This window comes from Lissotriton helveticus, chromosome 2_2 (genome assembly GCF_964261635.1).
Source record: "Lissotriton helveticus chromosome 2_2, aLisHel1.1, whole genome shotgun sequence".
Taxonomy (NCBI): domain Eukaryota; kingdom Metazoa; phylum Chordata; class Amphibia; order Caudata; family Salamandridae; genus Lissotriton; species Lissotriton helveticus.
In genome coordinates this window covers 36,595,446-36,622,239 of record NC_136060.1, presented here as the reverse complement: position 1 = coordinate 36,622,239, position 26,794 = coordinate 36,595,446, and the positions used below count along the sequence as shown (strand labels likewise).

Sequence of the window (26,794 nt, the reverse complement as noted above, 5' to 3'; positions counted from 1 at the left end):
TGGGTGAAAGCTAAAAAGCAGTAGTGCCAACTTTGAATGAAAAATAGTATGCCCTCTGCCATGTTGTAGTATATAACACACCACAAATATCTGGACTAAAGCTAATTGCAAAGTTGCATATGTTCCACAAATCAAGATGGTCTAACTCAAATTAGCAGCCAGAGAAAACTACAAGCAGCTAAATTGAAGTACCATAAAAAATACAATACCCTCTTGGGTACCACTCCTACCCCTTTATAAACTCAGCTACACAGAGTCAATTGGTTCTCAGAGAAATACCAGGCGCTCAGCCTATAGTGTACGCAAAGATGCATGTCACTTCAAGGTGTCTGTATGGTGCAACTGGCAAGCGGGAAGACCCTAAAACCACTCAAGAGTGTGTCAAAACAGACACACAAATAACTAATAGCAAAAATTGCCTATGCACACATGAACAACAGTCTTAAACATTCGTATTGCGAATATGAACAGAGAAAAAGTATAAGAACAGAGACAGCAATAATCGTTGATTTCTTAAACTTTTGAGATTCAGAGCAGATTTTTAATTGTTTTAAAAGCCAGCCGACACGTGTTTCATCGTGTTAGGAACAGGGTTCACGCGACTCCTCAGGGCTTGCGGTCAAAGGTCGCTCCACCGGTTATAATTCCGACCCGGCGGGGCCAGTTGTCATCAGTGGTCAAGGGAAGATCAAGTACGCTTCCAAGTCAAAAATGTCGTAACACAATGTGTTAATCCTCTTGGAAGTCCGTAAAAAATATATAAGCCACATCTGAAAAAGGTTGTTATGGCTGCGACTACGAGTACATAGGTGCTCTCTTTAACTGTATGTTGTCATACATACAGTGAGCAGTGAACCGGGAACCCCGTACGAATGGACTGATCTTTTCTACTATTTACGCATGCTATAGCCATCCACTGCAGCATAGCGTGGGGTTCCCTGATGCCGTAGGAACAAGTTAAAGAGAGCGCCTATGTACTCGTAGTCGCGGCCATAACGATCTTTTTCAGATGTGCCTTATATATTTTTTACGGACTTCCAAGAGGATTAACACATTGTGCTGCGACATTTTTGACTTGGAAGCGTACTTGATCTTCCCTTGACCACTGATGACAACTGGCCCCGCCGGGTCGGAATTATAACCGGTGAAGCGACCTTTACCGTTTGTGCGACATGACCGCAAGCCCTGAGGAGTCGCGTGAACCCTGTTCCTAACGCGATGAAACACATGTCGGCTGGCTTTTGGAACAATTAAAAATCTGCTTTGAATCTCAAAAGTTTAAGAAATCAACGATTATTGCTGTCTCTGTTCTTATACTTTTTCTCTGTTCATATTCGCAATATGAATGTTTAAGACTGTTGTTCATGTGTGCATAGGCAATTTTTGCTATCACTCCTACCTCTTTGTTTATTAAAAGCACAAACCTGACTCAGTTGGGAACCTCACAAGGACACTGAGTTGTTCAACCAATCTTTCATTTGTTCGCAGCTGGCTTTGCTGGGAAGACACTGCACAAGAATATAGTTTACCACTATGGTAGAGGGCTGTGAGGAGGATGGAGATACAGGATGCAAGCTCGATGGAGCTGTTTGAAAGGAATGCCACTAGTGATCAAAAAAAATTTCAGGTTTGTTGCTGTTTTGGCGAGAGAAGAGAGGCTTGAGTAATCCCAAAGAAACTGCAAAAGCATTCCTCATCTCCATTGTGGAAGATACAGGCAATCACTCTCTGCATATCCTTGCATTCAATGGATCTAGGAAAGCCTCTGTATTGAAAAGAGATAGGAACAAGAGTGTATTGTTAACAGTAAATAACCCTGACTTGGAACTCTATAAAACACACTTTTCTCGTATCTCGGATGAGCAAATCAAACTTTTTGTTTTGTTTTTGAAGTAACAGTTGGGCCTGAAATAATAATTTTACCAGGCATACTACATTAGCTTTTTGTCTATGTCAGTGACAGCTTGAACTATTTTATTAATGTTACACTTTTTGATGATGATGGAGCAGGGTTATTTGATTATCAAGCTCTTGGTAAAATCATCAAACGGAATCCCCCACTCGTAGTATGGACCTTTAGTTGTCGACTTGAAGTATTGAGAGGGAGCTAACATCGATAATACATTTCAAATACGGTGAAACCAATGTGGCTTCACAATAACGACAGAGACGAGGTAATTGAACTGTAAAGGTTTATTTTTCAAGCATTAGTCATCAATCAGCAAACTTAGCAATGGTTTAGAAAATATAACAATACAGGCAGAATATTAAGATGCTTAGGGACTCTAAATGTAAGTATTCTGAAATACAAAATAGTAACAGTCAATATGTAAAGAATGCAAAACATCCAAATTTGCTGTTATTAAATGAAAGTGAGTTAGGGATTTCTAAAGGGAAGGAAAGAATGTGTCAGCATAATGTAAACCTCATTAGAAGGTCAGAAGAAATAAAAGAGTGTCTAGCATGAAGCTTTCCACTCAGGGGAAACCCAGCAGAGTGATTTCCTCTCTTCAAAGTCAGGATAAAGGTCCACTCTAACTAACTATGGAGCACTAATTAAAAGCATAGTTGAAGGCTCCTGAACGTACATATCTTGCTCCCACAGTCTATAGCTAATCCCATGATGGCATGTGCTGGGAGTCCGTAAACCCTCTAAATTTTCATCCTCACACAAATAGGTGTGCGTCTGTTTGTCCTTGAGATTTGCATCTTCCTAGTGCCCCCAGGTACAGGATGCTCCATTCACCTTCATTCCTCCACGTCTGCTGCCATATTTCCATTCTCAGGTCTCACTAACGGTCTAGTACATAATAATAAACCTTTTTGTCAACTAATGAGAAACCAGATGATACACCTGCAGAGGAGAGAAAAACAGCATTCTGGCAAACTTAAAAGCTAAGGCCTAAGATCAAGCTAAGTACACTTGAGAATCAACATTGAAGCACATTGCAGTATTATTAATCCTTGGCAATCAAACAGTTATTATTAAACTGTAAATATATTCAATAAATCCAATTATATTGGTTAATATTCAACTCAGTACAACTACATATGATTTCTTAACACTGTGCTCAAAAGTGATGGCCTACTACAATTTCCGGAGGTTGAAGGCGGCACTACAGGTACCCAACAGGCATTGATCAACATTCGTGGTCATCCCCTAGCCGATTCACTCCAGGAGGCATACCAGGCTACTCGCCAGCGTATGCTTGATGAGGGAATCCCCTCACACACTTAGAGCACCTTAGTGAGTGCGACACATAGTCGCAAAACACTCACTTAAAAATAACTTTTTTTTTCTTGCACTCACTATTTATGGTCCTGAGGAAAGCCAGCATACAGAAGGCACTGGCTGAAACATGTCGACCTACACTGGATGTAGGTGGTCGTAACTCCACCACCAAAACATCAAACTGCCTTGTTTTTAACCGCCCACGGAGACCCAGTTATTAATATATAATTTACTCTCGGGTACTGGGAACACCGTGACGCCGTTTTAATCTTCACTACTTCACACACCACACTGCATTCTCAGCAACATAGCTGCTCCGCTGTAATCAGGCGTCGTAGCACACCCGGGACACGGTAGGTGTCACTGGGTGGTCCCGATGATGAAGCATGCCACCAACTAGGTTGGTGGGTGAGGGCTTTATAAACACCTACTAGGTGCCTGCTGACAAACACAGCCTAGAGTCCTATTTAGGTCACCTTTGGCTAGTCCTTGTTGATACTACACATAACCCCTGGGGATCTGGACTAGCTTTCTAGTCCTCTCTCTCCCTTGATATACGCACTACTACAATTTTATCAGTGGGAAACACACAGGTTAATAAAGTTAAACACACACTGAATATATAGGTTACATCTAAATGCACACGAATGATGTATAGAAGGCGAAACCCACAATTTACTCTGTTCCGATCTTCTGCAATGTACACTTTCACAGTGCTATATCATTGAAGGAAGTTTAGAAGATGAGAGTTTAGCTAAGAAGAAATAGGGCAAAATAAATGCATAAATGAGAGTTTTTCATGGGACCTCCCAGTAGATGGTAAATCATTAAGGCCCACACTTATTCTGTACACTCAGTTAGGCTTTGCATTTCTTAAATTGGAATTTCCTATTAGGAAACCGCAATTTAGGAAATGCAGACCATTTCATAATTTGACCATAGGCGGGAATGCAATGGCATTTCCTATTTGCGATTCCCCAATAGCGATTCCTACTTAGTAGGAATTGCTATTAGGGAATCGCGAATTTAGTACATATCCTTTGCATTTCTTAAATAGTGACTCCTATGGAGTCGCTATTTAGGAAATGCAAACGGGAAGCTTTGAACATCTGGGCCTAAGTGTACAGAAGTGTTTTTTCTAATGCGTGATACCCAATAAGTGACAACCATCCCAATACGAAAACTGCATGCTTATTTCTCACATGCAATGTGCACATTTTTATAGAACCCAGACGTCTCTACCTGTGCTAAAATAAAATACGTTTTGAGTTTCTCCTAAGTACCTTAGTGTTTACTAAGAACGTGAAAGGCCTCAAAATTCCCTTGCATGATTCCTGATATGTGCAGAACAATTCTCAGCACACAGACTTTCTTGGCAGTTAGGATCAGGCGCCCCTCTAAATTCAACAGTTTTATAATGACTGTGTATGAAATATTTTTTTTCATGATGACTAATTTACAATGAAGAATTTCCTGGAAAATCTTTGTATGCCTGTCATAACATGACATTGACCTAAAACTTAAGGCCTGGGTGTAAAGCAGCTGTGCAATCTTCTAGATGTCTCCCTTTACATCAAGTTGTCTGCTTTCATTTCCTAGTTTTCCCTCTAACTGGTCATTTTAATTCAACGCCTTCTTTACATCACAAATTGTTAATTTTTTAAAATATTTTGTACAAAAAAAATCTCTTGTATTATCTCACAAAAAGAACAATTTTTTTCCTTGTATTTGGCACATGCAACATTTTTAAAAAAATCCCAGTCCCTTAATCTATTTTGTACCTACACTCGGTCTAATTGAAAGAAATAATGAACCGTTGCTGTTCATAAAAGTATGGACATGGAAAAGAGACTGCCAGTGGCGTGCTGCTGCTTTACAGAAAGGCCTTCCTATACAAATGAGATTGGAAACGTTGCTGTATTAATGTGAATAGCAGTGCTCCAGTATTAACACCCGGTGTTCTTGGTTTTGCTTCATTCTGTTAGCTCTGGCATGCATTGTAGCGTTGTGTGTTTTGTACAGGAATTCAAGCCCATTGGTGTCGCGCACAACCGAAGGGCGCAGCCTTTTGTCGCTGCAGCAAACCTTGATGACAAAAGGCAGTTAGTGAGTTCCTCCTATAACACTCCCATTGGACTTTACTCATCTGGCAACATAAAAGATGCCCTCCACGGACAGATGAGAGGTCTTGTTCCTAATGCTGAACAAATGTAAGTATCAGATATTTCTCGCTTGTGCTAATAATCAATAATGCATCTTATTTTGCGGTCGAGTCCAGTTCTTGTTGTTTTTTATTCTTTCCTACCTCCATGTGCCTTTCTGCCAATCACAATCAGGTAAGGTGCTACTGGCTGCCTTTCTGTCAATGGTCACCTCTTCATCAATCTATAATACCCTTGTTCTCAAAATGGTAGCACTAGAGTCAGACATGTTAATAAGCTGCGGTCAGCTAAAAGTCGGAAATTACTTTTTCTGACACTGTCAAAAAATTCAAGGAACAAATGATGGTCGGTTGAGATACAAGGTTTATTTAGGGTTTGACAAACAGGATGCTGCATCACAAACATGGCGAATGAACTCTCCGCTGCATTACAAGTGGATTTTAGAATATGCCACTTGTAATATGGCGGACAGGATATCCACCACATTTTGACAGACTGTCAAAGCCAAACTCTACATGAGGACCTGAGTTCTTTGTGAATGTTTTTGTAGTGAGTTATGACCAGCAATATTTATAACATATAAATGGCTTTATCTTATCCACAAAACACAGCAGTACTTTATGTTATCGAAGCAAAAAATGCTTTATTCAAATCCCTTTTCATTACAGGACTTGGGTTACTTTGAACACAAGCATAACGTTCGGCCTAAACCCTTCATACTGCCCGGCCGAAGCAGGTTATATATATATATACTTCAACAGCATGCTGTGCATTGGGTTTCTAATTTACTTCCATTGAAACATACCAGTCTGTCATTAATAAGGACATGCGATATCCCTGCGCTGCTGCCTGATCTGTTGAATTTTGTTACCCACTAATCCTTTTTTAGCTTACTCTTTCACTCTATGTTGATTTCTCTGTTGTTGCCTATTTCTAAATCTTTGCCTTTTTTGTATTTATTTTATGGAATGCTTTTAACTTTTTTGAGGAATAACAAATCCCAATTGTAGTTACACAAATTGCTCGATTCTGGGTGCGGCTTTCTGATTCAGGGTACTTGGTAAGAAATATCCTCGGTGTTTAGATGTCTCTAATTTCCTGGAAAAATCCCCTAAATTACATAATGCATGTTTACTCCATGAGTCAACCTCTTTACTTGATAAAACACAAGGCCATTGGAGCTCATTGGCTCAAGATACACAAATGGTTTACCACTGGAAATGATTTGCATACATGGCATCCACACAAGTCCTATTCTTTAATATCTCATAGAAAAAGGACAATTTATTTAAATGGTCTAGAATTTGGTAACAATACGCGTCAAAGGTTCAATTCCTGTCCTAATGGAGTTTGTCAAGACAGAGTTTTGTTTAATTTCCATAGGAGCCAGGATCAAATGTACTAAAAGCCCTTGCTGACATAACTGGAAAGTATCGCAGTCAATCCCATTGAGAATAAATTAGATGCAAAACCATTGTTAAAGGCACAAAGCTTTATCTTCTCCTACATGAACTCATTGGTAAAAATAAAAAATTCTAATAGATTATTAAACAGTAAAAATCAAGAGAGAGTTGAGGTTGAAAAACTTTTTGCAAACTGAGCATCAAACCTAGGAATTTTTTCTAGAACCAGTGATGTTTGTAAAATACATCGTTTATTCTTCAATAACTGCTGCAGAGAATTCAGCAACGGATTTTATGCTAGAAAGTGTTACCGTAGCAGCCCTGTCTCAGTTCGAAGGTAACCTGGGAATTCTAACTAGCAGTGTTTTTAACATTTCAACTCTATTTAAGCAACTGCCTCTCAACTTTCACATTTCTTACTTCAAAAGCAGCAAACAGTTGCTTAGTTCTGCTGAGCAATGCAAGCACTTCCAAAGTGAACGTTTAGTAGTATACTGCTACTATAGTGCATGTGATATATGGCACGACAAAATGTTACATCCACTAAATTGATCTGAGCACTATTTCAAAAGGTAGGTCTAGGTAAGTGGATGTGGAGTTGAGAATAATACATGTTAACTTACCTTAACGATGTATTTTTGTAGGTCGATATTGTTGACCTCAAAATAGTGATATATATATAAACCTTTAGATAGTGCAAAAAGACTACACCCCAAAGTATGGGGAATATTAAGCAAAAAGACTACTTTATTTCCAAGACCCCATGAAAACAATAGAAGTATAACAAGAATTGTAATCAAAGCTCTGAGAGATGGACTCTAATAGGTCCTTTCTGGCAGGTAATAACAGATGAATATGACACAATAATTCATTGTATTACCATGTACATATTCCCCCATGTTTCCAGCAATCCACTAAATTCTGGAACCACCCCAAAGTTTGAGTGGTGCAATACACCCACTTCTGGATTACAACAGCCATGAGACAATTAATGGTAGACAAATATTCAGGATTTGTAGGTGTACATAAGTAAGTTATATTTCGATTCCTATTCTCTAAATGCTGCAGGTGGAAGTGAGATGTTGCAGTGATGAAACACAGAGCTATGGTCCAACATCTGGCAGTTATACTAACACCAAGATTCACAACTGGAGCTCTGGGACTATTACACGGTTTCAGTGCATTATGTGGGGCGTTGGTACACTGTTCAAGTCTTGGGCCTTTGTTTCTCTCTAGATTCTAACAGACGACAAACTAAGCACAACTCAATTAACATTTTTATTGAATGCAAGCATGTGCATGCTCTTCCCAATAAAAATTGGTACACTAAGTTTTTAGATACTTTTTGATTGCTGATTTCTTCTCTTTGATTCTTCTTTTCTGTTCACACCTCTTTCTTCATCTTCATTGTTTCCACCTCTGTCCGTGCCCACGCCTGCTTAACCACACAGTGAATGCAGCACTCCTTCGGGCTTTGATGGCGGCAGTGGACGGAGCACTCCTTCTACCATCAGTAATGTTAGCACTATTGACCCAACTGACCTGAAAGTTGCCGCCAGGATCGCCCCTAACATTCCTATGGAAATGGAGCTACCGGGTGTAAAAATTGTGCACGCTCAGTTTAATACACCTATGCAGTTGTACTCTGATGAAAATATTATAGAAACCTTACAAGGCCAGGTTTCTTCGATTTTGGGAGAAAAGCCTCCACCGAGGTAACCATATGTGGCATGTGGTGTGCAGTGAGTGCATTTTCCGTTAGTGTGACCACATTCTGCTTTTTGTTTCAAACTTGTGTGTGATTGTACTAATGATCAGTATAAGAGGTCTTGGGTTTAAGGAGTGCTTCTTGGCAAGCAGATGCACCTCCAAGTGACTGGACTTTATACGTTAGTTGGAGCAAGTACAAACAAAAGGCCAAAGTAAAACAAAATGTGCCTATGTTCTCAAAAGGCAATCATGTTAAAGAATCGTTTCAGAAAAAAAGGTTTGCTTTTTCAGCTATTGGTTTATATGGACAGCTACCTGTGAGACATAGTAGTGGTGCAGTGATGCACGCATTTGGTTTCCCTTAGGACACTTCAGTCCTGCGTCCTGCATCCACAGACTGCATGAATCCCCACGTATGAGAACACGTGGTTGAACCTCATAGAAAGGTTCCTTTCATCTTTTCACAGGGAAGCACAAATCGGAGCAATAGATAAAATATAACAAGGGTAAAATATTGTGTAGATATGGCAAATAGCTGGTATGGATTTCCCTACTGCAACCACACCACCACACCCATTAGCTTACTTGAAAGGTCTTCATCACAAGATGTGAGGCAACCTAATGTCACAATTCAGAGTCAAAGTCAAAACCCTGTGGTCCAACTTATCAATCGATGACCACATCTAAGACATGATCCCCCCCTGAGACATATGCCTCGCAGCCGGACACTTCAAAAAGAGTCCTATGGCTTTTAGCACTAATGGGAGTTTGTTCACATAGAAAACCAACTAGACCAAGCTCATGAGCACCATCACCTATCACAGACTACAAGTTGTTAATTTCAATCTACCAACCATGATTCCACTCATCACCTCACTCGTCTATGTATCATTAACAACTTAACAGTTACCTCGAAGTTGAAGCAGGCCATCATCATTCTGGCTCTGAAAAAAATCTAATGCAGACAATAAATCAGTTCCAGCCTGTCTTCCACCCACGATCATGGACAAAAACCACGCAACTGTATGTATATATGTCAAGAATTAATTTTTTGCATGGATAAAAGTCACAACTATGCGCTTACTAGTCATCCCTTACTACCATTTTGAACTTTGTACAGCACAACATACTTTAGTGTATTACAAGAACCAGTTTTATGTTTCAGCACTCATTTGGGTAGGATCAACTAGCAGCAGATGGGATGTGCCACTTCAGAGATCAGTGCTGTACTCTGTAATATCCTACAATCAATTCTAAAACCAACATAGTAGAAATCTTTTGTGCCAGAAGAGAAGCAGAGCAATTTCCAAAAATGATGCTTTACTTGTTATTAACTTTGAGGAGACATTTTGAGATATAGATTGCTTGATATGAGGAATTCACTGCTGCTTGCTCTCCCCCAACCATTAGGGGAAGTCATTATACATATGTGCTTCATCCTTAAACCAGGCAAGGACTTTCCACAATGAGAATCATATTTGCCGTTATCCCTTACTAAGCTGGCAACACAATTCCAGTGAATAATCTAGTGAAAAGGCTCACATATTAATTCCATTCCTGGCTTTGGCAGATTAATTTAGGTTGTCCTGGAAGGTCCACTAGCTGTGACTTGTGCATCCTTATTACTCATTCCATTATGTTGATCCCTCTCTCCAAGCCATGGCTATTATCCTTCAGTACCACACACTAAGGTCCTCATTACTAGATGCCCCCCACACACCTGGAGTTACCAAAACCAAAGGCAGTAATTCCAGAGGCAGGGTTACTGTGGAATGCATGTTGGGATCCTGAGGCTCCCCTTAGATAGGAGTAATTATTGGGGAAATGAGCAATTCGGGATCCAGGATCTACTAGACATTTCTCATTTTTATTTGGTATTTCACAGAAAGATTCCACTTTCCATCAACTGGAGTTTCCAGTTAAAACACCACAGTTATTTCCAAATCAGAAACATCGGGACATCAGAATGAGGTCATTGGTGGTGTTGGGGGACGTATTCCCAGGTAGACATGTTTTAACTGTACAAACATTCAGAGGCAGAACATCACCACCAGCCATACTATTCTATGTTAGCCTATCACACACATTACAAGTATTAAGTTAGTTTTGTACTTGCATACAAAGTATTGAGTTAGTTTGCTTGTTACATAGGGAAGTGATTGGTAGTCGCTGTGTACCTCTTCTGTCTTCAAGGTTCACTGTAAGAGTGGTATGGGCTTCCCAAATAGCAGTCATAAACGAATGCGTTTCAAATTGATATAGCACATTTATGGTACTCCTTCTTTGCTTCATAACAATGATCAGTAAATACATCATTGATGCCACTGGTGTAGAGCTGAGTGAGTGGATTTCTATCGCCTTCTATTAACTTGCCTGCAGATGTACAGTTATTCAGATGTATTGGTCCCAAATATTTGACAAATTGAGGCAATGACTACTATGAGAAATCTAAGTAAACCTGCTACAATTGGGATACACACTGGATGCTGCTAGAAAGTATACGAAATTCATTGCTATAGCTTTGTCTCTTGCACCGTGTAAGGTAGTCGTCTGCTGGAACAGATGGCCTCCACTGCTGCAAAGGACTGGATATATGCTTAGGGACTGTTTCTGAGATGTGGAAACCTTAAGGGAGGTCAGAAAATATCTCCCATTATTAGAATTTGCCTCAGGAATGAAGCATACCATGCGGATACAATATTGGTCGCCCCAAAATCTTCATGTTTTGCCTCTTTTATCAGCATCCCTCAAAACATATCTCATCAAGTGGATCGAAATATATCAGAGGAGACTGTAAGTGCACAATAATTACCACACAACTCATAATTTTGCAAAGGAGTTTTTATTCACAGCCTTTAATCAGAGGGCCTCAGTCTAATGCGCTGAAATGATGGCGCAATACTCATCCAATGTACAACTAGAGTCAAAGAGGTGATAGCCTTTACATTGCTGTCTTTACAACAGGATTCCTTTACCACACATCCTTTACCACGCAGTGCCTTTACCATGCATGCCTTTAGCATGAATATGCCTTCACAATGCATGCCTTTACAACACCGAAAGGTAGGCATATTTAAGTTGTAAGGTTGTGTGTCTATATATATATATATATATATATATATATATATATATATATATATACCAAATTAAACAAGCGTTGGCATAGCCAATAGGTCTCACCTTTTGAACCTTATAAGTGTTTAGTCATGCAACAGTTGATGTTGTTGCACCAAGGATATTGTGCTGGATAACTAAACACTTATAAGGTCCCAAAGGCGAGACCTGTTGGCTATGCCAATGCTTGTTTTACTTTAACCCTCCCTCATGTAAACGTTCGCATTGCTTGTGTGAGGCCATGCATTCTCTCTCCCTGGATATGGTCAGCTGCATACCAAAAAACCGAAAATAAACAAAGATATGTGCGAAAAAAGCATATTGAACGCATAGTGCAATATTAAATTCTTTACTTTCGAAGGAATTCAATATGCTCGGCAAAACATAACATCTGGAAATGAATTTATATGGTAGGTACCCTCCTCTGAGCTATTTTCTTGAAGTGGGGACAGGAAGCAGTCCATATACTTCCTGGGTTCCTTTCAAACAGCACTGAGCCGAAGCTCTTCGACAGAACAGTTCTGAGACCCACCTGAGAGGATGAGCGTTTTCCGTTCTCATTACAATTTGATGGAAGTACCATGGGGAGACGAGGACCTAGGTATTGCGTTGTATCAACGTGTTGAGCCTATGGCATCTCTGCATGAGTGTTTCTGTGCTCCAGTAGCCGTGTTTACAGAGCAGAGCAGGAACTCTTACTTGTAAATGATCTGCTCGATGACACTGAGTTAGTAATGCTCTTCCTAAATATAGCACGCCAGAGCCTGCCTGTTGATGAACGGGCTAACATTCAGCCCCAGTCACTGAAAGTCTGTTAATCGCTGGGCACACTTAATGAGTTCACTCTGCTGTTTCAGGCTTATCAGACTTGGTGGTGAGTTTGCTGTGTGCACACGTTGTTGCTTTTATATATAGCATTTAAAAGCGAGTGATACATTCTCTTTATTGCGTGCTCAGCATGAAAGCTACACTACCGCAGTTTCAAGTAGGTGCATGAATGGCATTAAATGCATGCGCAATGGCACAATATAAAACAAGCATTGTCCGCGCAGCCGTAAAAGTAACGCCGCGCGTCCGCGAAATGAAATAATAAAAAAACGCGAGGGGTGAGGCGAGTTGTGCAGGCGAGTTGTGCGCACGCACGCAACGGGAAAAAGTGCTCTGCATTTCGCGCGCGCTTGTGCACGTTCTAGCAAGTTGGTGGCCGGCAAGGTAGCGCTTTTTGAAGCAGCTACTAAATGTCTTGCAAGAGCAGCGCATGCGCTGACTCTAGCGAGATCTAAAACGGTTAAAGCTTAATTATAGTTAGGAAGCCTTTTTCCCTATACAAACCAAACTTAAACTGCACAAACTTTAGAAATTCTAAAAGTATAGTTATAACTTTCGCTTACAATTTCCATCACCTTGAAATTATTATAAGTGGTGCAGCTCCATACACACTCTTTTCAGCTCGCTAACCAGGCGACACTAACTAAAACTCGTCACTCTGCCATGCATTGTGTTGTGAGAAATGTTGTCATTTGAGAAGTTATAGGTGTTGTTGTGAATGCTATGATGTCATATGCTATATGTGATGTTGTATGTAAAGGTATAACCAGTGCATAGTAAAGATGTCGCTTATAGTTAATGTAGTGTAGCGAATGAGGTGACAAGACTATATTCGGAGGTGCATGACGTATAGTAATTTGAAGATAGTGCGTAAATTATAAAGTTATAATTATAAGATTATCGTTTATCGTTTTTAATGTTTCAGTTTGATTTGTAGAAAAAATAAGAATAAATAAAGGCCCCCATTAGGATGGCAGGCGGACTTCAGTCAGCCCGCAAACCTTAGTGGTGCTGGGAACGTCCGCCAGTGGTGTGGCGGTCCCGCACTGCCAATTAGGATGCGACCGCCACCCTGGCGGTCACATCCCGCATATTCAACGTTGTGGCGGGCTGTGCTGTAAGCAGCACCCACCACAATGTTGAAAATGCATGTTGTGCATTGGCATGCACAACGTGACAGGCACCGCGCAGTTTCTGCCACCTTGTGAATGCCAATATAGGGGGGTACCATGGGTACCGCCCAGGTGCACCCCTCACCACCTCCAAACCCCCAGGGGCCCGAAACGGGCCCCCAAAGAAAACACTGCAATTCCTTTCCAGGGCAGAGTCTCCACCATTGAAAGGCATTTCTCCGCACACATCATAATATGGATGCCTGCAAGGCACCGCCATCATATTAGGGGCCTTTTCCGCCCAGTAGGCAATCGTGACGATTGCCTACCAGTGGAAAAGCAGCGGACGGTCTTTCCGTGCTAATTTGGCAGGGGTAAATGGCAGTCTGGCGGGGTGTTTTGGCGGGCGGATCGTTGGTGATCCACCCGCCATGCTAATGGGCCCAAAGTGTTTCTAACTATAAATTATCCTTAATCTAATTCTATATTAATGGTTTTTATTTTCTAATAAAAATATGTTTTATATCGTACTGTGGAGTGCCATACAGTACAGTGAAGGAGAGTCACACAGAGTCTAGTGTAATAGAGTGGAGTATTGTAGATTGGAATAGAGTGGAGTAGAATAGAGTGGAGTTATGTAGTGTTTAGTGGAGTAAAGTGTTATACAGTGGATTGGAGTGGTGTGTCGTATAGTGGAGTGAAGTATCGAAGCGTAGAGCAGAGTATCGTAGAGTGGAGCAGCGTGTTCTATAGTGTAGTGGCATATCCAACAGTAGAGCTTAGTGTTGTACAGTTGAGTGTCGTCAACTGGAGCATCATGAAATGGAATGTAGTGTCATGGAGTACAGTGTCATAAAGTGTAGTAGCATAGAGTGGAGTTTAGTGGGGTGGAGTATTGTACAGTTCAGAGTTGTTGAGTGTAGTGTTTTACAGGAGAGTGGTGAAGAGTCTCATAGAGTGTAATGTTGTACAGTGGAGTGTCATTATTTGTGAGATCACAGTGCATGGTAGAATGGCGAGATATAGTTAGATTTGTCTGGTTAGCAAGCTGAAAAGTATGTGCATGGAGGTGCATTACTTACAATAATTTAAACGTGGAGGATAAATTGTAAATGAAAGTTATAGCTATGACTTTAGAATTTCTAAAATGTGTGTAGTCTGCGTTTGGTTTATATATAGGGAAACAAGTTTTCCTAACAGTAACTTAGCTTTATGTTTTTCATTGAATTTCAATGTTTTTTGAAAATTTGTAATAAGAATGTGTTTTAAATTGTAGAGTCCAGTGTCGTCGAGTGGAGTGTCAGTATTTGGAGTGTTGTACAGTACAGTGGAGGAGAGTGTTGTAAAGTCTATTGTCGTAGAGTGGAATATTGTAGAGTGGAATACAGTGACGTAGAGAAGAGGGAAGTAGTGCGCCGTACAATGTAGTAAAGTTTTAGTGTGATGGCATGGTGTCTCATATAGAGGAATCAAATATTGTATAGGGGAGCGGCTAGTTGTACAGTGGACTGGCATGTAGTACAAAAGAGTAGGGTGTCGTAGATTGTCATAGATTGGAGTAGAGTGTTTTGGAGTGGAGTAGGGTGAAGTAGACTGTCGTAAAGTGGATTATTGTTGAATGTAGTGTCATAGAGTGCATTAAAGGACAGTGGAGTGCTGTGTCATATAGTGGAGTGGTGTATCGTAGAGAGGAATGGAGTGGCGTATCGTCGAGTGTCATACATGGTAGTACAGTGGCGTAGAGTGGATGGTATAGAGTGGAGTAGAGTGGCATAGAGTGGCATAGAGTGTAGTACAGTGTTGTAGAGTGGACTTTCATACAATGGAGTGAAGTGTCGGACAGTGTAGCATCTTAGAGCGGAGTACGGTACAGTGGTCCAGGGTGGACTAAAGTATAGTAGAGTGGAATCTAGTGGAGTGGAGTACACTGGAGTGGGGTAGCATAGAGCGGAGTAAATTGTCATAGATTGTAGTGGTGTGTCATAGACTTTAGTGGCATGGAGTGCTGTAGAGCAGAGTGACAGTCAAGTAAAGTGTCATAAATTGGAATACCGTGTTGTACAGTAGAGTGTAGTGGCATGTCGTACAGTACTGGAAAGTGTTGTAGACTACAGTAAAGTAGAGTGGTATGCAATCTTATAGAGTTTTGTAGAGTGGAGCAGTGTACAGTACAGTACAATGTTGTAGAGTGTAGTAGAGTGGATTGGCATACAGAGTTATAGAGTACAATGGAATAGAGTGGCATGGAGTGGAGTACTGTGTCATAGAGTACAGTGGAATAAAGTGGGATACAGTGGCATACAAAGAGTTATGTAAAGTGTTGTCTAGTGGACTACAGTGTCGTAGAGCGGCACAGAGTGGAGTAGAGTGTTGTACAGTGGCATACAGTATAGTGGAGTGTTATACAGTGGAGTGTAGGGGTATAGACTGGAGGAAAGTGTCAGAAGTGGTTTTCGGTGTGGTAGAATGGTGTTGCATGGAGTGCAGTAGTGTGTCAAACAGTGGAGCTGTGTAGAGTGGTTTGATGTTCAGTAGTGTAGAGTGAGGCAAAGTCTCATACAGTGGAGTCGAGTGGAGTGGCATAACGTAGTATACTGTAAAGCAGAACAGAGTGTATTGAATAAACTGTTATAAATTGGAGTGGTGTCTCATACTGTAGAGTGGAGGGCTGTATCATACAGTGTTGGAAAGCTGGGTAGAGTGTTATATATTAGAGTGTATGGGCATAGAATTGAGTACAAATTTGGACAGTGTAGTGTCTGGGGATAGAGTAGAGTCTGGTAGAGTGGCATAGAGTGTAGTAGAGTTTTTTAGAGTGAAGGTATATAGAGTGGAGGAGTGTACGTAGCATACAGTGGAGTGGTATACAGTGGAATAGCAGATACTGGAGTGTTGTAGAGTGGAGTGGCATACAGTGGAATAGCATGGAGTGGAGTGGCATAGAGTTGAATAGCGTACAGTGAAGTAACTTACTGTAGGGTGGCATACAGTGGAGTAGCATAGCCTGTAGTGGCGTACAGTGGAGTGTTATACAGTGGAGTGTCTTAGAATTTAATAACATATAGTGTGTAGTGGAGTGGGGTAAAGTGGAGTGGTGTAGTCTGGAGTGGCTTACAGTTAAGTGTAATAGAGTATAATAGCATACAGTGGAGTGACATCCAATGTAATAGAGTAGAATGGAGTGGTGCGCAGTTTTTTCCCCAAAGTTTTATATAGCGCGAACTTGACCCGAAATCAGGTATCAGAGCGCAGAGTGGTGTACAATTGAGTGGTGTACAGATGTGAAATTTCGCACAATGTACGTTATGGTGTGAAGAGTAACACAAAACAGAGAATTGCATTGCCTTGCTTTTCTCCAGATTTACCAGTCAATACAGGTTAATGCATGGCAGCCTTGCTCTGTAAATCTGAATTAAGTATTGCGTTGCCCATGCGACACCATGCGTGATGCGAAGGTACCGCAATACAATAATACAGCTAGGCCTTAATTATATTTTGAGCCATGGTATATCGTAGTAACTTTGTGGTATACTGTGGTATATGGTGCTCACAAGCCAGTATATAAGTGGGTAAGTCCTGTTTTTAGAAAATGAAAAGGCAGCCATATTATTTTTACCGCACTTTGGCTGTGTTCTGTTTTAGGCCCTTAGATATAGGTAATATGTTTTATTGTCGTTCCCTACATGTTACCATTTTACTAAATTAGTAATAGGTAGGGAAGATACATTTATTTTTTTAAACATATTTTTAAATAAAGTTTATGGAGTACTGCAATAGTATTGTATTTTTTAGGAAATTTTTCTTTTTTTATATATATGTTTTTCAAGTTGCGTGGTATTTTTTTAGGTATTTCCACAGTACTCCGTACACTTTTGTGTACAAAATTAAATATGTTTAAAATTGTAAATACAGGGCACTGCACTATATTTGTGAAATACAGTGTATTACAGTGGTTGTCAATTTTTTAAGATTTAGATTGCTTTTTTCAAATATATAGAAATTTATAATTATTCATCCCCAACTATTACTACTTTACTAAAATGGTAATAGATAGGGAAAAAGTATAAAACCTAATACTTGACTATATATAGGGACTTTATCCAGAACGCTGGAAAAGTGGCCTTAAAAGAACATGGTTGGCAAAAACATTTTTTTTGTCCTCATATTACCTCCAGTGAGCATACACCCAAGCTACTTTAGCCTCTAATGCTCACCAGGTTGGATTCAAGGGCCAGTGTTCTCTATGAGGTATCTAAAGCCATTACACTGACATCAGCAATAGAAGTATATTTATTGGACTTTGTCTCTTCTAGCATCCTCACTGTGAGTTTCCAAATGGACTGATTGCAAGGGTAACACTTATCTGCTGTTTTCTTTTCAATCTCATAATAGCAGACCACTGATCTCCACCAGTCTGACCAGGTGGGGGGTCTGACTGGGACCACCTCATACATATCTCTCTCTATCCTTACTAAGGGGAGCAAGAGGAAATGTAATTTGCTTTAATCGGGATTTGACTGCCTCCACTCTGCTGCATCACTCAGTGTTCCAAATAGTACCAACTTTGGGCTTACCTCCACTGCCCTTCCAAGAATACTTGCAGTCATCTTACACACTGATTCCAGAAGTAGATCAAAACCAGGCAGCTGACAAACATATGAATGTCATCAGCATCCTGACTTCTGCACCTTTTACACTATCCCTATTTCCATTGATCTTCACCAGCTTCATGGGTGCCCAATGGTGTGGAGAGTGAACAGGTGATTTTTCTTGAGAGGGGCAGATTTTACTTTAGAATATAGTAAGATACAAATACTTGCCAGAGTTCCTGTAGCTCCTCTTGGGGTAGGTTATCTTCCCATACACTAAATGCTGGCTTCATATTAGCCTCAGCTGCATCTACCAGATGTAGCTACCACTTGGATACTTCCTTCTTCATGGGCTTAGTTTTCTGAAGCTCTATTTCGATGATGCTATTAGGCTCACATTTTGTCCAACCCTTCATCTTAAACCAAGGGGCCAGTTGATAATATTTGAATCTGGACATACCCCACTTTAAAAGCATCAACCAGTCATCCCAAGGCATTAGTTTATCTCCCCCCATCTCCTGCCCCCATCTCATAAACCAGGCATTTCTCAAGGGGCTGACTAGGCAGACTTTCAAACATTCTGGAGTCCCTGGTGAGCCCCAAATTGGCACCAGCTTATTATAATATGGGATCGCTAGTATAGTTCTAACTTCAGCCCATAATCTAGCAGTTGATCTCAAACACTTCAGTCTTACTTTAAAAAAATATTTGGGGCTCAAAATGTCTTTAGGAAATCTTCATTACTAATGCTTTCCAACATGGCCATGGAAAGAATCCCCATACAGGTCTCGTCACGGCAAGAAAACAGCACCCCCCAAGTTCTTCAATTGAAATGCCTAGCAATACAGCTGAATATTGGAGAATGCTATCCCACCTTTGCCCAATTTTCTTCTCAGTCTTTTCCGGGACAATCAAATGCTTTTCGAGGCCCAGATAAAAGATATTATTCTCCCCTGTATCTTATCTAGGGCTTTCCTTCCAAAGGTAGGTGAAATGTTGTCAAATAAAAAGGGAAACTTGGGCAGGATTGTCATTTTCACAAGATTAACCCGTCCATAAAAAATAAGTTGCCCATTAGCTTGTCCACTTTTTCCCTCACACTTTTCAGTTTCCTGTCCACAAGATTGTCAAGATTGTGAACTATGCTTATTCCCAAGTACCTAATGATTTCTTTGGTACTGTCTCCCTCCCATTCCATATTCCACAGCACTATCTCGGTCTTGGTCTCATTAACTTTTTAACCTGATAACCTCCCAAAAAAGCCAAATCCTGTTCTAGATGTGGCAGTGATTGAGCAATGTCCAAAGAGTATAACATCAGGTCATCCGCATGTAGTGCTACCTTCCTGCTTAGTCCTCCACACATAAAAGGAACTATCTTTATATTCTGTCTTAAGCTTTGTCCCTGTGGCTCTATATAGAGTGCAAATAATAGAGGGGACAAGGGACATCCCTGCCTAGTTCCTCTCATAATTTTAATTGTTGCAGATAATGAGTCATTGACCAAGACCCTTGCTGTGGGGGAGGTATAAACCTTCCAAAAAACCTCACTGAATGCTCCTCTAATCCCCAGATGGTCAAAAATCAACATCAAATATTCCCAATTAGCTGCACCAAAAGTGAGAAAGGCCATGGGTAAAGAGTGTTCAGTAGCAATATCAATAGTGCCAATCAGGCTGTGTGTTAGTTCCCTCAGTTGTCTTCCTGGCAGAACTCCCTTTTGGTCTTGATGTATTACACTGTTGGTTACTTTACTCAGAATATTAGGAAGTATATTCGCAAATATCTTATAGTCACAATTTAACTGAGATATGGGTCGATATGACTGACACTGTTGTGGGGTTTTGCCAGGCTTCAAAATCAAAGAGATAGTTGCCTCATTCCACAATGGTGGAATTGAGCATCTTTCCAGCAAACCTGAATTAAACAGGGTTATCCAGAAGGGAACTAGCTTATCAGCTGGTGTAATATAGACCTCGTTTGGAATACCATCTGGCCTGCTGCCTTCCCCTGTTTCAGTTTCTTAATTGCAGCCAACACCTCTGACCCACTAACCTCTTAGTTCAAATATGCCTGGCAATCCAAGGAAGTTGTTGATAACCCTTTACTTTCCAGCCATATCTAGGACTAGAGTGGTGGGCTCAGTGTACAGCTTCTGGAAAAAACTCACAAAATCTCTTTTAATCCCTGAGTGGTCTTCTTATTGTACCTTTTTTCCCTCCTCTTGTATCCCTGTTATGTAATTCCCATTTCTATCTCTCTTAGTCATACATGCCAGCATCTTTCCACAGCATTCACCATATTAAACATTTCTCACTTTGCTGACATCCGTTTGCTGCTTCTCCTTAGTCTCAATTCTTGCCCTAAAGTCTGCTTGGTGCTGGAATAACTCTTGTTTTATTCTCCTCTCATCTTCTTCATCCAATCCTGCTAATTTCAACCTCCCTTTCATTGCTCATCTCTTCTTCTAATTTCAATATCTCACTTCTCTCATTTCTATTCTTGGACACCGCTAAGCTTTGTAATATCCCACTCAGATAAGCTTTATATGTGGCTCATACCACTCTAGACTTGCTATTCCCTTATGGGACTCAAAGAACTCTTCTGTTCTCCTCTGAATCTCAAACACCTTATCTGTATTGCGGAGGAGCTTCGTGTCAGACGTCCATCTTACTGCTTTCTTTTGACCGAACAAAGCATTTTCTAAGGGTGTCGCCTCATCAACATTAGGTCCACAATTGGCTATAGCAAACCAATCCTTGTGTATCTTGATTTCAATGATGACCCAGGGCCCACCATCATCCAGCCTATTTCGTACCACCACTATACATTCGCCCTCGTTACAATTGGCCTCCTTCCTGAGCCTTATTAGGCCCTAGGGACCCCGTCACCCAGGGCCTTTTTATCATAAGGGGTAGAGGGTCACTGTTAGAAATGGGGGTCTCTAGTTGGCAATGGCTTGCACCTTTTTCCAAATAGGGACCCTTGATTCTAGTCAGGATAAGGGAGATACACTCCTAGATAACCCCTGCTCCCCCCCTTGGTAGCTTGGTACAAGCAGACAGGCTTATCTCAGAGGCAGGGTGGTAAGCATTTGTGAACACATACAGTAATACAGCGAAAACACTACAAATGGACACCACACCAGGTTAGAAAAATAAGTAGTCTTTACTAGACTTAACACAAGACCAAACGACAAATATCCACAATACAGTAATCAAAAATAAGACTTTAAAATGGTAGAAATAGCTTAGTTCAATATAGATTGTAAATGCAACACTTTACTCTCAAAGTACCTTGGATGCATTACGTAAAACAAACAAAAGGGTCACAGCGAAGGTGATGCGTCCGTTCCTTACTTCAGCGCAGGGGAGGTGATGCGTCGGTTCCTTATGGGAGAGGAGGTGATGTGTCGGTTTCTTACTGTGTTCCGGTTACGAAGCGACAAGATGGTGCCTCGATGCGATGCGACGATCTGATGCGATGCGACTAAATGGGGTCTTGGATGCGATGCAACAACGTGGATGCGATGCGTGCACGTTTGATGGCGAAATCGATGAATCTTGGAGCCCTGACAGGCCCTGCGACGCGCTTCTCCATTGATGCAACGGCGACCTCTGCGGCGGCGGCACGCTTCTCCGGTGATTCGACACACTTCGTCTACGATGCGTCGGCAAACAGCTGCGGCGGCGACACGCTTCTTCTCATTGCATCGTGCTTCCAGCTCCTAGTGGCACGCAGTCTCTCAGAGGGCCCAAACAACAGCAGGCACCTCACTGCAGGTAGAATTCCCAGCAAGGGAGTTCAGGGGGAGCTGGTGGTGAAGTCTTTGTGGCCCTGAGACTACAGAACAGGAGACAAGGTCAACTTCAAGCCCTTGGAGATCTTCCTCAAGATGAATAAAGTACACACAACATTCCTTTTCTCCTTTCCTTGGCAATAAAGTAACCACTGCAGGCCAACCCCAAACAGTCACCATTGCAGGGGCAGGCTCCTCCTTCAGCTCCCTTGGTTCTTCTCCTTGGCAAAGGTTTGTTTTGATTCCCAGAAGTGATCTAAAGTTCTGGGCCCAAAAATAAACAAGCATTTACAATGCAACGGTTTCGCCTTTGTAAAAGTTAGAGCTATTGGCATTGTAAATGACAATTTTTTTATTTATGTGTTGGTTTTGAAAACAGATAAATAAATGGCATTGCCATTTACAATGCCAGTAGCTTAATCTCTCGCAAACAGTAAAAATGACTAATGCATTGGAGGGTGGCTGATGATGAATGGACGGGTGGAGGGTAGTGGATGAATGTGAGTGGGTTGGTATGATGAGTCGGTGGATGGATAGGATGGAGGATGGATGACATGGACAGATGAATGGGTGTATGGATGGGTGGATTGATGCAGTAGTGGACGGACTGTTCAGAGCAAACTGTACGTTCTACTACGTTTCCTGGGGGTTTTAATGCGATATTGCAATGCTGCTGTGGTCGTGTCATTCATTCTAAAAGCGAACACTGCAACGTCCGTTAATAATGGACTTTATGTACAGATATCTTACGTATATCGTGTGGGACGTCGGAAAAGGGTCATTTCCGGTCCCATTGTAGTTTCCATTTGTAATCAACAGCCGTGGGCACGCACCTGTAAAAAGAGGCAGAGCTGCGCGCGCCGGCATGTGTCAGGGCACGGCGGGCGCGTGGCTGCACGTGGAGTGTCAATAAGCTGCCTCCTTGAGAGTTCAAGAATTCAACACACACAAGCACATGAAGGGGAAAAATGGATGCGTGTGCCCCCCCCTTGATATTAAACATGCTTAACCGCATTTAAGAGGCAATGTACGTATATAAGAGCAGACCACCCCTTATTGCGGAATTATAAAATGCCTAAGAACCTCAGTTGTTTCCAGTAATGAAGTGGATGTAGCCGCGTCACGCTGAGAGCCCTGCAGTTTACTGCGCACAGGGTTGTAAAAGTGAACGCTGCAAACATTCCATGTTACCTTTGACATCGGTCATATTCTCAAAATTAAACCGCCTGGAAATGGATCGCCCTATTTCATTTATTTCACGTTTCTTTACTGGCACGTAGCGCTTCTTGTCTCCGCGTGTTTTGGCACTAGTCCTGATAAACTGAAGCGGATAAATCATTAATCAGCATGTGCATGCTTCAGGTGGATTAAATGCTTGCTCTGCTGTTGGTTGTGGCAGTGTTTGCTGGCTTGCGTGTCTGGCTCCCTCCCTGGTGCTCCCCTAGTACAGTGACAGTGTGTGCTCTTGCACTGGTGAAGCTGTGCACAATACCCCAACACTCTGGGGGGTTGGGGGCAGGTCTGGCATGCTGTCCCATTTGTGGGCTGTGAATTGAGTCTGGTGTCGGCCGCAGCTCCCGTGGGGGCTTTGGTAATTCGCCCTGGTCGCTGCTGGCTGATGATGCGCTGGGTCGGTGGTCCCGCACAGCCCTCCCTCTCGATAGCTGACAAATGGTGCGAGGGTGACACGGTGCATCAGCGGGTTCCATCTGAGCAGGGCCGTCGCGCTCCCCGCAAAGGCGTGTCGGGGTGACAAATGGTGCGAGGGTGACACGGTGCATCAGCGGGTTCCAGCTGAGCAGGGCCGTCGCGCTCCCCGCAAAGGCGTGTCGGGAGTGTGGGGAAGGCGAACCAACAATCTGCCCCACACCACAGCGTCGGATGGGAGCGTCTCTGCTTCCACCCCGTGCGTAAAGCGTCTTGCTCATTTATGGGGCTGGTTGTATAGCTCATCACGACCGCTTCATGGTGCTGACTGCTAAGTCTTCGTTTTCTCTCATCTTACTGTGGATCGTGCATGTGGCTGGTAAATTCATCGTGCGAAGTAGTGTGTAAAGGAAAGCAAAACCAGCGTGCGGCTCCTGTACAGATCACTCGCCGGGGTCTGCACCGAAGAGCCACAAATTCCGTCCGCAAGTCCCAACAAAAAGGTGTAGGTAATACATTATGCTGCACCATATTAATTTGTAGAAGCTTGACTTAACAAGAAGGCAGTTACACATCACCAGGCTCCGAAGCTCACACGTCCAAAATGGCCAAAACATCACGGGAAACAAAAAACAAAAAAAAAAAAAACACGCCCACCGCCGCAATGACGTGCTAAAAGGGCCAGGATGAGAAAAATTTGCAGGGAATGCCCACCAATCGCCTCGGTGAATGACGCCTCTGTCTTCCAATGGCTAGCCTCCATTTATGGAGCTAGCCAATGGAAGACAGAGGCGGGAATAAGCCACATATTATTCTCAAAAGTTTTCGCCTTGCGAAAGTCTGCTACGCAGCTTTCGGCGAGACGAAACCTAAAAACGGCCCCCATGGCCCAAAACCGGCCCCCACCCGTGCGGCGCACCGGGGGGTTGCCCGGTGCCCGCTATTGCCAGTCCGGCCTGAACTCCAGCTTCACCCTCATCGCCTATAACGCCGCTCAGAAACCCTTGGTGTAGAACACCCCTAACTGATGGCCGCCCATCTATAATTCTATACATTACCCCTGAAAACTGATGGGCTGGTACCACCACCAGCACACAAAGATCTGTGCAGCAGAAAGAAGCTGCAAACCCCTCCAACAAAGACCCTGGTAGTACAAGCAGAACTTTGCATCTAGGCCTCACTCACCTCACAGGGCGTCTCACACCCTCACTGGTTACGCATGGTAGTCAGGACAGAGTGGCAGGCCGGTAGAGTCAGTGGCAGAAGTAGACCATAGACGCAGGATGGTTAGGCGCTCAGATAGGGAGTGGGAGACTGTGCATGTTCTCCAACTGGTTGTGCAGTACAGCTGGGTGGAGAACCTGCTAAGTGCGCATGTCTGTTTGGCCAGCCAAAGACAGCCGGATAAACCGTCATGCCCACTTAGAAAGTGCCCACACCACTCCTCCACCTGCTCAGTGGGCAGCCCAGCCCTGCCCTGGATCTAAAAGAAACACAACAAAGCCAGTACTGAAAAATAAAATGATAATAACATGGTGTTATTATCGTTTTATTTTTGCTGTGGGGCGACGCTCCTCTGCCTTAGCGGAGGAGTCGCTGCTGTTCGCTGGTCTGATGGTGAAGGTCCCTCTGGTGTCTAGTAAGCTAGTTGGTCGACAGCACCATGGTTGATGACACTAGAACTCAACGCATGAGGACACAACAGTTGGGACTCTTGGAATTTGGGATGACTTTTAAGCAGGCGTTCAGGGCGTGCCAACATGATTCTAGCTAGCCATTAAGCCTGGTACCCAGCGCGGTTGGGGGAGTCGAGAAAAATACCTGAGGGCCTGATAGGCACCCCTTTTCGAGTCTATTTTTTCTTTTGCTGGGGCCAGGCCCCCGCAGGCCCCGGCTCAGTTAGAGCACTGCGTTAGTGACGCATCAGAGGTCTGTATAGTACCCGAGTTCTGTAGCTACATAAGGAAACGTAATTAATAATTGGAAAAACGAAGTCAAAGGAAAGAAGGATGTCTCTATGTGGCTGGCATGGTTAGCCATCTGTCCTCATTGCCAATCATAAACACACTGTATAATGTCATAATCAACTCATGCACCAAAATAATGTTGGTCTCTGAATTTGATCTTTTCGTGATAATTGCAACTGAGAATTAATTTGGTAATACATTTTTATGAAGCCAGACAGATATATTGAACAGTTCTTGTCTAAATCTGTGGAAAGAGCGTGGTAAGAGCCTTTATAAAGGATTGTATCTACAGCATGGTCACTCTTACAAGAGGTCTCCGGCTAAATAATGCTTTAGGGAATGTATTTCACAGACAGGCCAGATAAATAACTCATTGTATCTGTGGTATTTTACATGATAGACAGCTAATTTTGAATCTACACTATTTGAGAGGGTATCGGAAGAATGCAGTAATATTTAGCAGACTTTCCGGACACATAGTGCAGAATATGCCTATTTAACAGTACATCCGGGAGAATAAGGCACAACACTGCTCTTTTTAATATTACATTAGGATATATAGATGCTACTATTTTAAGGGGTAATTGGGTGCCAGGATCCGTCATGTTTATGTGGATTTTAGCGCTACGTTTGACTCCGGCATTATGGCGCTATAGAAATTACTTATACCTGTTGCCGTCAGTCTAGTTTTCCCTACAGCTTTGTGCCTCAGCTCGTTCGACACCTTGATAGGTCCACCTCCCTTTACCCGTATAAGGTGCAAACAACACACTGAGATCACCCTATATACTAATAGGGACACACATGCAGTGTGTCTGCGGATAACTCAGTACAAAACATCAGGCTTGTGGTATGCAGACAGAGCAGACGGTGCACACACACACACACACACAGGAGGCTGCACGTACGACAATCGCAGAAGGCGCACGCACACAGCGTGCATAAGGTATACCTACATAACACATGAAGGAGTGAATGCACACAAACTGTGCCAACAACAGTAAATGCATTCCTTTAGAGAACACACACATGACGCACGCCTGCATGCACAGCGGGCATAGTCGCAAGTAGGCACGCATGCAGTCTGCGAGTACAGCAGGCACATGCACCGGGCGTATACGGCAGACGCATGCACACAGCAGAAGGCAGCATGCACATATAAAGATATGAGTGGAGCGCACACATGCACAGAGCGGGCTCACCGCTGAGCGGCGCTCGTGCAGGATGGATGC

The 26,794-nt window shown here is 42.4% G+C and overlaps 1 protein-coding gene across 2 annotated transcripts in view; it reads left to right on the top strand.

Annotated features, from left to right (window-relative positions):
* PDLIM3 (PDZ and LIM domain 3) overlaps positions 1–26,794 on the top strand; it is a 117,962-nt gene that overhangs the window by 65,182 nt on the left and 25,986 nt on the right. The window contains exons 4-5 of one of the 2 annotated variants that reach the window (XM_078678043.1): positions 6,063–6,130; positions 8,249–8,512. In XM_078678043.1, the coding sequence (XP_078534169.1) occupies positions 6,063–6,130; positions 8,249–8,512 (332 nt within the window). Of the gene's footprint in view, positions 1–5,254; positions 5,443–6,062; positions 6,131–8,248; positions 8,513–26,794 lie in introns of both variants that reach the window. The other variant, XM_078678044.1, reaches the window with a different exon arrangement.